This window comes from Sipha flava, unplaced genomic scaffold (genome assembly GCF_003268045.1).
Source record: "Sipha flava isolate LNK unplaced genomic scaffold, YSA_version1 117_pilon_pilon, whole genome shotgun sequence".
Lineage (NCBI taxonomy): Eukaryota > Metazoa > Arthropoda > Insecta > Hemiptera > Aphididae > Sipha > Sipha flava.
In genome coordinates this window covers 314,192-330,034 of record NW_020271741.1, presented here as the reverse complement: position 1 = coordinate 330,034, position 15,843 = coordinate 314,192, and the positions used below count along the sequence as shown (strand labels likewise).

At 29.7% G+C, this 15,843-nt stretch overlaps 1 protein-coding gene across 3 annotated transcripts in view; it reads right to left on the bottom strand.

Annotated features, from left to right (window-relative positions):
* LOC112693801 (protein SERAC1) overlaps positions 1-15,843 on the bottom strand; it is a 43,157-nt gene that overhangs the window by 5,904 nt on the left and 21,410 nt on the right. For all 3 annotated transcript variants that reach the window (XM_025569023.1, XM_025569022.1, XM_025569021.1), the window contains exons 2-6: positions 15,172-15,258; positions 11,398-12,009; positions 994-1,121; positions 765-908; positions 524-667 (exon numbers count right to left, since the gene is read on the bottom strand). In XM_025569023.1, the coding sequence (XP_025424808.1) occupies positions 524-667; positions 765-908; positions 994-1,121; positions 11,398-12,009; positions 15,172-15,257 (1,114 nt within the window). In that variant the 5' untranslated portion in view covers position 15,258. The remainder of the gene's footprint in view (positions 1-523; positions 668-764; positions 909-993; positions 1,122-11,397; positions 12,010-15,171; positions 15,259-15,843) is intronic.

The window sequence follows — 15,843 nt, the reverse complement described above, 5'->3', positions numbered from 1 at the left end:
ATATATATATATATATATATATATATATATATATATATATATATATAATATATTATATAATTAAATTACCGTTCACTCATTTATTGATCAGCATATAACCAAAAAAACCATACTAATTCGTACCATACTGTAATAATAATGGAATTTTCGAAAATAGCATTTTGAGTAAAGAAAATTTTTTGGAATTTATGCTGCATGTACACATTAAACATATTTTACTTTTTTGTTTCCCATTTAGAATGGTTATTATTAATTTTTGGAAATATTTTATTTTATTTAATATGTTAATTTTAATAACTGTAGATTTAGGTATCTGTAAATTAATATAGTATAATTATTAAGTATAAATTAAAATAATATAGGTATTATTAGAATATACGAAGATTTTGCGTTTTTTTTTCATCATAAATTATAATATTATTGGTTTTATCTGAATATTTATATCTTTAAAAATATCTCCGGGGCGAGGTAATCAATTTCAGCTATATAATATATACTATATATTATTTATAGTATAATGTACCTGCAGATTGTATGGAAACAATTCTTAAATAAATAAGTTTCATCAAAGTCAACTTAGTTTCAATAAAACTTTTGACTTGTATTTGTTTATTATTGTTCATCATCTCGTGAAACGTTTGCTGTAGTTTTTGTATATCTTGTGTATCTTTATGACAAAACATAATTATGATTTAATATATTATTTAGTAATATACCATAATAATGTACCTATTACAGATTAAATTACAAATATTATTACCTACCGTTAACCAGTTCTTGCAGTTCTATAGATCGTTCAAACAACGGTAATTTTATGTTAGCCAATGGAGATCCATTATGAGGCACACTATAAAACAATATCCCTTTAGTATTTGCTATTATTTGGTGAGTTTGCTGGTTTTCAGAAGCTAAAATTACATAATTACATATATTTTATATTTTTATGTTTAAGTATATACCCAAGCAACGTAGAACGATTAAAGTAAATAATACCGTGTATTAATATTTGTTTTATGAACAATCCTCCTTTAGAATGACCAACCCAAGTAATGGGATTGTGTCCGACATGAAAATCTTTTAGAAGTGATATCATCTCCAATCCTCTATCTTTCATTGTTGTCCTTAATAAAACAAAATCGTTCAAATAATTATAACTTAACGTGAGAGCATTACGTCATTTAAATAATACTAGTACAAAATTAGCTACAAATATTTTTTGGTAAAATGTATACTTAACGATAAGATTTAAAAATGAAAATTTTAATAATTATTAAAATCAGTTTATTAATAATTAAAAAAACCATATATTTTATTAATACAGATCATTTTAGAATATATTTTAGTTTTAATAAAAGGTTTTAAGATTCTAATGATTATCCAATGGTTATTAATTATAATATAATTTTTTAATCAAAATATATATAATTAAAATAAAGACACTTTATAATTTTTTAATAATTAATATTTAGCGAGATCAATATCATTACTTAATAAAAAAGAAATTTAAATACATTATATATATTTTATACATCGTACATTTATTAAATGCAGGATATTTTATATGAAAATTTATAAATGCTAAAAACCTACATATTTTATAATATATGTATATAAATTATTTTTTTTATTTTTATTCTTTTAAAATAAACTAGTATAGGTCGATAGTCAAAATAATTAGATATATCTAAATATAATCAGACAGTTATACAGTTATATATAATAAAATGGCATAAGGTTCTATATATATTGCCTAATTAAAATAAATAATAATGATAGGGGTATTATATTATTTTATAACAATAAAAGATTGTATAAGGTATAACCAGTGATGTAGTCCAAAACAAGTTTATGGGTACACGCCTGAATCATTGTAAAAAAATGTATGTACAATATTGTAAACGTTATCAAATGGTTTAAAAATAGATTTGTGTACAAACGGTCTCTGTACAAATCACGATTAAAGTAAATACTATCTATAACAGTGGTACAAGTAAACTTTAAAAATTTAAGTCCTCTAAAAGTCCTTTTAGAATATATTTTTTACCAGTGAATTAAACAAATAACACATCTTTTTTTACTCATTGAATATCAAAATGTAATAAATGTTACATAATATAAATATTAATTACTGGGTTACGTTAATACGTATTGTTCGTTACACGTACTACGATTTTCGTTGAGAATTACAGATAATTATAAAATTAAGAAGTCCGTGTTCCCTGCACTACACCATTGGTTATAAAAATAAAGATTAAGTATAATTAATGGTAACAATTATGGTAAATTTGTTTTGAATTTATTTAAATGGTCAGCATGGGCGCCCGCAGGAAATTTATCAGGGGAAGGCATAATTAAATCAAAAATCAAAAAGTAAATTAAAAATTTATTTGGTTGCGGGTAATTTGCTCTGTTTTATCTGTTGGCGATTTCTATGTGTAGAGTCTTGTTGGTGGAAGCCGAAAAAATGTGTTAAGCACTACAAGTTCATTTTCTTCCGCAAACATTTCTAGTTGATCAACGCTTTCATTTCTTTCTCCAAGTCCACGAGGACCGACAAAAGCTATCTTCATTTCTTTCCCTAGTTTGGCATTGAAATCACCCATTATAATATTAAGATTACTTTTAGGAAGACGACAAAAAACCTCTTGTATATTTTTATAAAATATCTCTACTTCTTCTTCATTTTTGTCTGCTGTTTGGGCATATATTTGTATAATATTCATATTGGCCGGGTTTGATTGTACCTGCAGAAGTAATACCCTATCTGACATTGGTATAAAGTTTTTTTACACTTCGTCCATCATCTTCGATGTTATAACCCCAACTCCTCGTTCAAATCTTCTTTCTGTTGAGCCTGAATGGAATACTCTCTATCCTTCCTTTTCTATATTCCCTGATCTAGGCTATCTCATCTCACTTATACCCATAATTTCTATCTTCATCTTCTTTATTTCCTTGATAGTATTATCTATTTTGCCTGCTTGTGCCATTATTCTAACATTCCAGGTACATATTTTAAGGGCTGCTTGAAACTGGTTGACTCATCATTCTTGTTCACACTCATAACTGTCCTCTCCGGAGATCCGAATAGAGTACTTACTCCGAAATTTAATTTCATTTTGTACATTGCCATAAATGATTTTACAAGGACTATCCTGTAGGATCTTTAATATAGTGGTTGTCCTCTACCTTCTACATCTTTATGCCATTGACCACTTCCGTGGTTCTTCCGTCTTTAGAGCCGGTTTACCAACTCAAGAGCATAAGAGTGCCCTACTCTACGCAGCTCATCTGCTTCGAAAGCTATTGGCTTTGTAGAGGGATCTCCTTATCCCGGGAGATTTCCGGTGTTCTTATTAATCGCCTCTTACGACTGGGAGAACAGCTCATAGTTCTATTCTAACCCCGGACCACACGGGGAAATGTATTCTCAGCAAATAATAAAATATGTCAGAATTATATACACTTTAGTCGTTAATAAAAACTGAAATCTTCACAATTGTTCAATTGCAAACCTTGACATTAACTGTTCAATTAACTTTTTCCAGAAGGGAGAAAATTCTCCGTCTTACACCCCCCCTTTGGGCGCCCATGATGGTCGGTGAGTGAAAACAATAAAATGGTTCAATAAAGTATTAAATATATTCAGAAAAGCGGATATTGAATTGGAAGGATTGAGGTATTAATTAAACGACATTGTTCAATTTAAAACAAAAATCATCTGTAAAAATTTAACTTATTTTATTATAATTTGCTATATTTAAATAATAGTGACAAGAACTTTAATGTATATATGAAGATAGTTGGCAATAGTGATGGGTCGAACCCTGATTTTTTTAAATCAAACCGAACTTTAAATTATTTTTTCGAACTCGAACTGAACCAAACCTTCATATTTTCTACCGAACTGAACCGAACCTATTATGATTTTACTCGAAGTCGAACTCGAACTCAAACTCTATACTTTTTATCATGTACATTGTATCTACCTATAAATTAAATCAACCATAATTATTAATTACTATTGTATTTTAAGTTTTCGTGAATGAAAAAAAATGAATGAAAAAAAAAATACACTTAGCCCTCATAACTGAAACTCATTTCACCCAAAAAACATACTTTAATATACCTGGCTACTCACTATACAAAACCGACCATCCTGATGGTTCTTCCCATGCTGGCACCGCAATACTTATTTCTTCCGAAATAAAAAACCATGAACTACTAGGCTTTCAAGAACCTCATATACAAGCAACAATTATTTCCATATAAATAAAAAATACACCGATTAAAATTGCCTCTATCTACTGCCCACCGCGTAACAAAATTGATTTCGAGGACTTCAATAGGTACTTTCAACTATTAGGTCATTCATTCATAGCTGGTGGTGACTTTAACTCCAAACACTCTCTTTGGGGAAGCAGAGCTTTTAACCAAAGGGGTTCTGCTCTCCATAGATCCTTGATCAAAAACCATTTGTCATTAATTTCCGAACCAAATCCTACATACAACCAAAATCCCCAATCTCCTAAATACTTACATCGAAAATATCTGTGATCTATCAAGCGACTATTGGTGATGTTCTATTAAACTCTAGATTTTCCTTTACTAATGGACCAATAAACTGGGACAAAATCAAATTTAATCTGGATCAAACTATTAATCTAAAAGTAGCACTTAAGACCCATTCTGATATAGACAATGCTGCCGAAGGTATAGTTCGAACAATCCAGCAAGCAGCCATCAAAGCTTCATCATCTATCAACCCACTCATCTAAAATCCTTCCAAAAACCTATCTGCTGACATAAAATAATAATTAATAAACATCATGCTCGAGCTAAATAGCAAAGTACTAGGTTGCCTAGTCATAAAAAAAAAATTTAAATTTCTTAACAAATCTTTTGAAATGTAAACTACAGATCCACAAATCGGAACAGTTTCAATTATACATTAAATCCTTGCAACCAAATAACTGCTCTCTGGAAAGCAACAATAAGGCTCAACAGACACAGAAAAAAAATCCCACCTCTCCGACAAGAAAATGGTCAATTAGCTATTACAGATAAAGACAAAGCTAACATCTTCACTTCTCAATTAGCTGAAACATTCCAGCCTCATTCCTGCACCGATCTCGAAAATGACACAATTATTGAAATTCAACAATTTCTATCAGCTTCGCTATCTGCAAAACCCATCTCTCCTGGTGAAATTCAGTATATAATTAAAATATTACCTCCAGGCAAGGCATCTGGAAATGACCTCATTACAAACAAAATTCTGAAAAATCTGTCTCTCAAAACTTTATCATTGCTCACCCACATATATAATTCTATGCTAAGATTGTCCCACTTCCCTAAAATCTGGAAATTTGCAGTCATTATATTTGTACACAAATCAAATAAACCTAAACACTTATTTTCATCATACCGTCCCATAAGTTTACTTCCAGTCCTTGGTAAACTTTTCGAAAAGGCTTTCCTGAAAAAATTACGTCCCATCCTTCAAAACAACCATATCATACAGAATAATCAGTTCGGTTTTCGAAACAGGCACTTAACAATCCATCGAGTTCATCGTCATACTAATGAAATCTTAACTGCTCTCGAAAATAAAGAATACTGTTCCGGATTTTTTTTAGATATTGCTCAAGCATTCGATAAAGTCTGGTACGATGGCTTATTATACAAATTAAAACTTTTCATGCCAGCTCCCTACTATCTTATTACCAAATCTTACCTACAAAATCGTTCGTTTTTCGTACGATAGGGTAACGATATTTCATCTACTCACTCAATATATGCTGGAGTTTCACAGGATAGTGATCTATTCCCTGATCTGTATAATGTATTCACATAAGACATCCCTCAATCTAGTAACATTTTTCAAGCAACATACGCTGATGACATAGCTATTCTTTCCTCCAGTCCAAATCCTATTCTAGCTTCAGCTGAACTCCAGGATCATGCTAATAAAATTGAAGAATTGGCCAAAAAAATAGAAAGTAAAAAAATTAATACAAAAAAATCTGTACAAGTTACTTTCACGTTAAAACAATCTCCCTGTGAGTGTCCTCAATTAATTATGAAGAACGCCCCTATCCCTGTCCAAACCAAAATCAAGTAATTAAGCCTAACACTTAATAAAGACTAACCTGAGGCCCCTACCTAAAAGAAAAAAGAAAAACATCGAACAACAGACTTCACATCTTTCGACCACTCCTAAACTCCAAAATAACACTCCAAAACAAACTTATTATATATAATTCTATCATAAGACCAGTTTGGTCTTATGGAATAGCAATCTGGGATCCAGAAAAGCCCTCGAACATCAGGCCAATTCAGGCCTTTCAATCAATTGCGCTAAGGTTAGTAACCAAAGCCCCTTGGTACGTTTCAAACTCTACCTTGCACAACAACTTAAAAATAATAATTACTATTGAACTAGCCAAAACAATGTATTAACGTTTCCACCAAAATTTAAACACGCATAGCAATACATTAATATCAAACATGTTCTCCCTTACCCTCCCAAAAATCCCGCCACACAGACTAAAACATAAATGGTGTAGAGACCTATTAAATTAGTAAAAAAGGCATAGGCGCAACTAAGGGGGGGGCTTGAGTGGGCTAAGCCTACCCAGTTTTGTCCGTAGCCTATTCAGTTTCACTACAAAATAAAACATCAACTCTTGGTTCTTCTAAAAATGTAATTTTTGGTGTAATTAAGACATTTGAAACTCTAAGATCTGAAGATGAATTTAAGAAAATATGGGAATAACTAAAAATATTATGCTGAAGAAAATGACATGTGGTTACTAACTCCATTAGCTGGTATATATATTTTGTGATTTTGATAATTTGTTTTATGTTTTTTAACCTAAATAATACATATAAAATATAGGATTAGAGCATCGCAGAAGAGAGTCAACTAGCCTTCATGGCTATGTATTAACAGCTACCACGGCGGCAGAAAATGATTCATATTCGTCATTAGCAAATTATGTAGAAAATTATTGGAAAACTTTTACATATTTTTTTTACTATGGACAGTGTTATTTTCAATCTTAAATATAAGTTTTATGATTAAAGCTTGGCTATGGCCAGTTCGGTTGTAGTTCATTTTGTAAATTACAACCGATTCAATGAAGTTTATTGATCATTATAAGGTAATTTGGTAATACCATGTATATAAATACATTTTAATTGTATAAGAGATTAATGATAACTAATTAATTAATTATAATAATTATAATTATAGAAATTACTTCATATTTCAAAGAGTAGCTTAGGAGCAGAAATTAGAATGGCATTTAACCTTTAAATAGTAAAAAAAAGAAGATTTCAATATAAATTATGTTAAAGCAGTCGATAAACAAATATTTCCAAATTTTCTAAACTTATACAAGTGGTTTAATCTATTTTTATAAGTTCAGACACCTGTGAAAGGTCGTTCTCTTCAATGAGACGAATAAAACATTGGCTTAGATCTTCCATGGCCCATGATCGATTTACAAATTTATCTATTTTAAATATAAAGAGAGATGTAACCAACAAATTTGAAGAAAATGAATTTGTAAATAAATTTGTTGAAAAAAAATAAAAAAATATTGTTAATTTAATTAAGCTTTATAATAAAAATGTAATAGCTATGACCTGTATATTTCATTGATTATATATGTATATCCTTATTATTCGTGTTTATTTAGGTAGCTAGTCTGTAAGTAATAAGTGATTAGGTAAGTGACAACATTTTACTTCGAAATAAATTATTAACGACTATGGGTAAGGTCGTAAGGACTTCTAATTTATATAAATATAAATGTTAATTTTGATAATCAATATTGGGGGTGTGGGGACGAAGCCTCCACGGGTCGCTGATATCATTAAAATTCAGCCCATCCAGAAATTGAACTCTAGTTGTGCCTATAAAAAGAGGTATTACTTCTTTCTTCCTCAACACGATATTCATGTTACTTTGTTCTTTTTATTTTATCAAATTTGATTATTGTAATTATTGTGTACAGATTGTATTTCTTTAAAAAAAAAAAAAAAGTTTTCGTATTACTTATTCTACATTTTAACTTTTAAGTCTAAATAATTTTTTTATTTACAATACATTTAAATTTTAGATAATTTCAATTAGACATCAATTAGGATGACCGTGGCGTCCCCCCGTTTCGGAGAAAAAATATAGTTGGGGTACGCAAAAAAAAAATAAAGTAGAGGAGCTCCGTCCCCCCACGCCCCCCCCCCCCCCCCCCAATTAGAGCACTGGATTTACCTAAAATAGATTTTAACCTCTATAATAAATATAATAAAAACAAAAATAGCTAATTTATGAATGTAGATACACTGCCTCTATTGGCGATAAACAACTTATTAATGTTTTGGTTGGCGGAAGATGGATGTATACATGCGACTGGAAAAATAACATTATTATTATAATAATAGTGTTATTACTATAAATAATGCATAACGTGCCCTTTACAGATTATCACTTTCCATTGCCAATAGTCTAATTATTTCTAAATAATCATTATCAAATTTTATTTTTTCAAAAATAACTTTTGATGAATTGTACAAATATTTGGTTTTCGAACCATCGTGGCCAGTAAGTCTGGTTTGACAAATATTTTCAAGTTCGATTTTCGAACAGTAAAAGATGCTCGATAGTTCGGTTCGATTTTTTTTTCATGCCAAGTTCGAATTTCGAACCAAACCGAACATCAAGGGTTCGGTTCGGTTCGAGATTTGAACAGTTCGACCCATCACTAGTTGGCAACCATACTAGTGCATAGTATTTCAGACAAAAATTAATAACTTAAAAGAATATCATATTTTAATGTTAAATATTATAGTGTATTTAATATCAATTATCTATCAGTTTATATTATTTTCAGTGGGAATATAATATAATACAACTTTCAGCTTGTCGAGAGAGCAATGGCGTATTTTAGGGGGTGAGGGGGCGTTCGCCCCCCTGAATTCGTATTTAAGGAATCAATCATATGTGAGATAAACATTTCAAATTTTTTTAATGTGGATCATTTTATAACGATATTTAGTGTCCATACCATGGCACCAAAACGTTTTTATTACGTTATAAGTATAACGTTAAACTATTCAAAAAGCGATTGAAATCGATAACAGTTAACAAAACAGAAACGAAAAACGATTAAAATTAATATTTAATAACATAACAGAAAACGATTAACGATTGAAACCTAAAAGAAATTGCCATCAAAAAATATTTATATCAATCAGTAAAATAGACTTGGAACATAATTATTTTTGTAAAATTGACTTAAATTACTATGTAATCTAAATAATATATATATATATAAAAAGGATATTTAAAACAGCAATAAATTTATCAATTAATAATATATAAATAAGCATTAACAATTATAATTTATAAATATGCTTTCTGAAAATACGTCGGATATTGTCGGCGCGGAACCTGTAGGCCTGCCTTACCAAAAATAATTTCGGTAAACACCGATGAAATATTAGTAGTAATACACACCATACATAAGTTATAAATTGACAATAAATACATATTTTACGTGGTATGTGCATTTTATTGTTGTTATACAACAAATATGATTGCTTTATTTATAAGTTATGAGTTATGAGAATTACAAAAAGAAAATATCGTCAAAGGCAGGCAGTGGTGTATTTTCAATTTTTTCTGGAGGGGATCCACAGTTTATACATAATTAATATATATTTTATATTATATTGTAATAGTTACGTCCTTATACAGTTTTTGGAGGAAGTTGAACTAAATATATAATGTAATAATCGTAAAGTCTTATGTAATATTATATATATGTACCTATATATTGTATTTAGCATTATATATTATAAAGTATTGTTATAAAATAAATTCCAGTTGTATCGATTTTTTTGGCCAACTCCTCTATCACTTCATCAACAGTAATTTCAACTTCCCTGTGAATGTTTAATATACCCAATTCTGCAAATATGTAAGAATTGTTGTTAATTTTTTATTTTTGGAGAGGTTAAGACAAGGGTGTATTGGTACGTATACGCGGGTATACGACGCAAACACATCAGCAGATTTTCGATTTTCGGCGTATACCTAATGTAAAATATTATTTTACGGGTATACGCTTCTAATATAACTATAAAACAAAAAAACTAATAATAATTGAATAGTTCATTGGAAAAAGTTATTATGAACCATGAAATTGACTGAAATATTTAGCTGTTAAAGATTACAGTGTACGTTTATTTTGTTAACTGTAGTGAATAACAATAAATAAAATAGTATGGAGAGTGAACAATTAGCCCATGGTTCTTAAATCTGCATCTTGTAATTTATAATGCGCTGCAAATGTATATCTTGTGGTGTTATATTTTATAGTCTTAATAGAAATTATAAACATGTAGTTACAAAGGATTAGTTACATTTTTTCCAACGTATCAAGCGAAGCAAGAAAATGTATTTTAGTATTAATATCCATATTTTTTTAGTGCGTATACATACAAATATATTTACCAATATACCACTAGTTAAAAGTAATATATAATCGTATATAATATAATATTTAAAATATGTAATGTTATTTATTTTATATAGTATTTATTACTAAATACTAAATTTGAAAACGTTTCAAATTTTACACTAATTTAAATAACGCAAAACGCTAATAAATTCGTTATGTTTTAATTGTCAATAATGTTTAAATTATTTATAGCGTTAAACGCTCAATTGCTTAAAACGTTTAAATGTCCCATTTAACGGTAAACAATATATATTATTTTGATTTAAGCTCTGATCCATACTTAGTAAAAAATCAAATAAAACACCTAACCTAATCCAAGCGAAACTTTCAAAACACAGATAGGTGTTAAAAAAGAACTACACAAAAGTCCATTCTAATTGGATCCGGCATTAGAGTAAAAAAAAAAAAAACACAAATATTAAGGATTCACCTGATTTAAATATTACCAAAAATTTTACTTATAAATTTTAAGCCTGAATTAAAAAAAAAAATTGAGCCCCCCCCCCCTCATTAGAAGTAAGTTTAAATACGCCCCTGCGAAAGAGAGTAATTTTATTTATGATGATTGGTAAACATATTATATCAAACTATAAAAAGTCATCTAACTTAAATTTACGATAAGGTAGGAATAATAGTCCCTTGGAAATTGCCTTTGTGTATAACAACACTATTTATAGGATTATTAATTGTTTATGTACTTAAACTATACATATTTATTATAGACAATGGTAATAAGATTTAGAAAATATTTTCTAATTACTCTTTTTTTCATTAAAGTTCTACGGTAAATTTTAAATATAGTGTTAACAAATAGAATACGATACTCGTTTATTAAAAAATCAATAAAATTAATTAAGATTCTTACCTAAATGGTTTTCTAAGCCATATAGGTCTCCACAAATAAGGATCGGTACTGTAGCTAATAGTTATGACTCGAACGTATGGACAATCTAGTGGCAACCAATCTCTAGGCCAACAATTTGTAAACTCTTTAATCTTCTTGTCTATGGCCAATTTTTCAAGTTGGTTGGTAGTCGACAATCCTGAGCTCCTGACAACAACGGGTTCAGGTTTCTGAACTACTTGTTTCCATACACCTTGTTTCCATGTTTTAAGTTTGTCACCTCTTAGTCCATGTATAAAAACTACATCCATAAAAGTAGACTGAGGTCCTGGATTGTAAAGTACTTCACATTTCACTTCACATATTTTAGGACCATCCAATTCTGATTCAATCCAATTCAATTTTTGATCCAAAAAATTCAAAATAAAATAATACTTTTCTATTAAGAATCTGACTGGCCACCAATTATATTTGATTAACCATAACATAAATGAAGTCATTAATACAGCATGATGGTAAAAAAAATTCTTAGTGTTCATCCAATATAATATCAGCAGTTTATGGTATGATGTTAGCTTGGGTTTACAGTAACAGATAACATAAAAAACATCTCGAGTTGTCTTCATGATGTTCCTAATATCAATAAAATTATTTATATAAATAGTAAATATTTTTAAAATTTAAATGTTTAATTTCACATTTGCTTATAAACTTGTTTACTTTATTTTATATTCACACATACAGTACAGTACGCCGATCTGATAGGACCTGCGTATTTGTTATTTATTATTAACAATGCGTCTTCATTGTCGGTGCGTGTTTTATATTTTCAATATTAATAAGTGATAAATACTACAAATATGGGGAGGATGGTGGTAGCTTGCTCGTAGCCCTCCCTGCATGCGTTTAGTTTATGTGATTTCGACATAAAACTAACGTATCAATACCACCACTAGGCGCTGATACCCAGCAACCCAAATCAACGCCACTGTCAGCGATGACAAATAAAAATGGTCCTTTTAAGGACCACCTAACGCTAAGTATTGGTGGCGACCTCAGGGTTTGCCACTTCAATATTGAAGGAATTTCAAAATCAAAATGTGAAGTTTTGTCAAAAATTATGAATAAAGAAAGGGTCGATGTAATCGCACTACAAGAAACCCACACATTAAACGATGAGGATATAGGAAAAAGGGGATTCATACAAGGCTACCTGCTACTCGGAGCGATACACCATAAACAATACGGTGTGGCCACATATATTAAAGAAGATATAGATACGTGCCGGATTATTTTCGAAGATAACCAAGATGACATCCATGTACTGGTAGCCCTCATAGGGACTGTGACTGTCGCTAATATATATAAGCCACCTAACACCCAATGGAAGTCCCCCACAATTAAAACATTCGATCACCCTGCCTTATACGTAGGCGATTTTAATAGTCACAGTCTGGAATGGGGGTACGACGAAAATGATGCTAATGGAAACAAACTTCAGGAATGGATGGTACTACACAACATGAAACTCATATATAACGCCAAAGATAGGGGTACTTTCCGGTCAGCAAGGTGGTTAAAAAACTATACTCCGGACTTAAGCATAGCTTCTAGGACCTCCTTAAGCGACAACACTATGGTAACGAGACACATCCTGGGAAATTTCCCACATAGTCAGCACCGTCCGATATTGCTGAACTACGGACTACAGATTCCATTGATACGATCCTTACCTAAACCACGTTGGAATTTTAGGAAGGCTAACTGGGTCGATTATGGAAACGAACTAGACCATATAATCTCTTGGATCCCGCCTAAAGCTAGCTCTTATGATCGATTTGTGGGAGCTATCAAATCGGTAGCGAGTAAACACATCCCTAGGGGCTTTAGGAAACTTTACATACCTGGCTGGGATGAAGACTGTACAAAATTATTTGAAGACTTTCAGAAAAAATAATAACAGCACTATAGCAGATGATCTCATTGGTAGGCTAAATACTATAAGGAAACAGAGATGAAGTGAAACTACTGCGGAATTAGACTTTACTCACTCGAGTCATAAAGCGTGGGGCCTGATGAAGAGACTAGGAGACCACAGTCACAGCAAGAAGAAACAAGAAATTCTGAGTGCAAATGAGGTGGTATCGAGAATTATAGAGATGGGCAAAACACAATCATGCAAGGTTCACAATAGGACCATAAAAACAGAGCTCAGGCGTCAAAAGAAAAAACTACAACAACATACAATGTTTGGTGTACCTTTCACACTCGATGAGGTTAATAAAGCCTTAAGCAAAACCAAATTAAATAAGGCAGCTGGTTTTGATGGGATATACCCCGAATTCATTAAACACGCTGGTCATAAATGAATTTTAGGTTCATGTTATATCCCACCTGTCAGTAAGTTAGAAATATATACAGCCCTAACCGAAACCGTTGATTACATATATAGACTATACTCATTTGATATTAATTTTACCCTTATCGGCGATTTTAACTTACTGGTATTCGATTTATAAACAATTCTATTGGCCTTGATTTCATAATAAATCAGGTAATACAATTTACGAAAGTTTTGCTTCACTCAATTTGCTTCAAATTAATAATATTTTCAACGAAATATGAAACGTGTATTTGGATTTTTAAACCGGAATTGTTGAGAGTTTAATGACCCCATGTATTTACGTGTCCCTTATTTTTTCCTTATTCGTTCAATTTTAAAATATGGATCAATAATTTGGAACCCACACCAAGATTAGGTTAGAACTAATCTAAAGATTAGAACGAATTCAAAATCATTTTTTGCATATGTTAGACTACAAAACAAACAATGTTGATCAAACACTAAAATCTCTAGTAACAAATTTTAACATTGAAACGCTAGAATTTAGAGACAATTTAATGATTTGATCTGGCTATATAAATTGATGAATCTTAATATTGAATGTCCTGAGGTATTATCCCTAATTTCTTTAAACATCCCAATATTCTCATTATGATCCATTTATACATTCCATGTTCCTATAATCAAACGTAATTACTGTATTTGTGCACCGTCATAAACGGAAATTTGGTGAAATTAGTGGGGACTGAGCATTATTTGCTTATTACTCCTATAGGTAACCCTATACGCAATTGTTTACTTTAACAAGGCAATTTACAAAGTTTGACAATTTGACATACTCAACAATTTAACTAAAAAACAATTAGGGGCCTTATCTTAAACATTTTTGGAGTAGGCATTCTAAACAGAAATTATTAATTAATTAAACTAAACAACCAATGCGTGTATTATTATATATTATTAATATTACAATAAGTCATGACAATAAGTTTGAAAAATCTTATGAATTTGATTTAATTTTTATCACAGAATATTTTTTTTTAATTCAATTATTAAAAATGCATTTTACAACTATAATAATTAATGTATTTTTAGTCACTTAACAATTTTTAGGGCTAGGAGGGCTAAGACCTGTACTTTACATTTATGGGGGGGGGGGGCTTAGTATAAGTATATACTACTATAGTATAAGTATATAGGTACCCTAATATATTATGAACCAATTTGTTGTGTAGGTTCCTATATTTAATAAAAACTCTAGATTTATATTATATTTGTAATTAATCATTATATACCATATAAATACATAAAAAATCAATAGTTTTTAAGTTATAATCAGAATTAAATCTTTTTATTTAATTCTATAGTTTTCCAAAATCGTAGTTATCTTTATAATAAACTTATATCTCCCAAAAATAAATTGCGGGTGATAATAATTTTAATATACTTACTGACTCCGGCACGACAACACCGATTTTATTGTATTTAGAAAATACTTGAACCAGCTATGATCGGTGTCAGATAGTCCGTCCTTCATTCTAAAAACACAATTTTTTTTTTTTTTATTTAAATTAAAATTGTCAATTTATTAACTAATAATTTACTAATATTTTCTATATGAAAATATGAAATCAAATATTTTTAATATAAATTTTATGTTTCAAAAAACTTCTTAAATATTTATATAATTATCTTCAAAAATGTTGGATTATGAATTATACTTAATTATAATTCATATAATTTTATTTTTGTATTACACTAACGATAATTTCTTACTTAATTCATAAAGAAATCATATTAATTTCAATAATTTTTTATTTAAAATTAACCAATGTGTTACTACAAGTAACTGGATTTTCATAATTATATCAAGCAACTATTATAATACTAATATATATATTTTTACGAGTATTATGGACATTCTATAAATACGAGTACATTGGTCAATATTATGCACTTATTAAAAATACATAACTTTCACGATAGGTACCTGCTAAATTGGCTTTAAACACGATCAATTTATAGTATCATGTTAGACTTCAACTCTAATGGCTTTTATTAATTCGACATTGAACTCAAAATATATATGGTTTCTTTAGCGAGTATAGCAGTGTAACAGTATT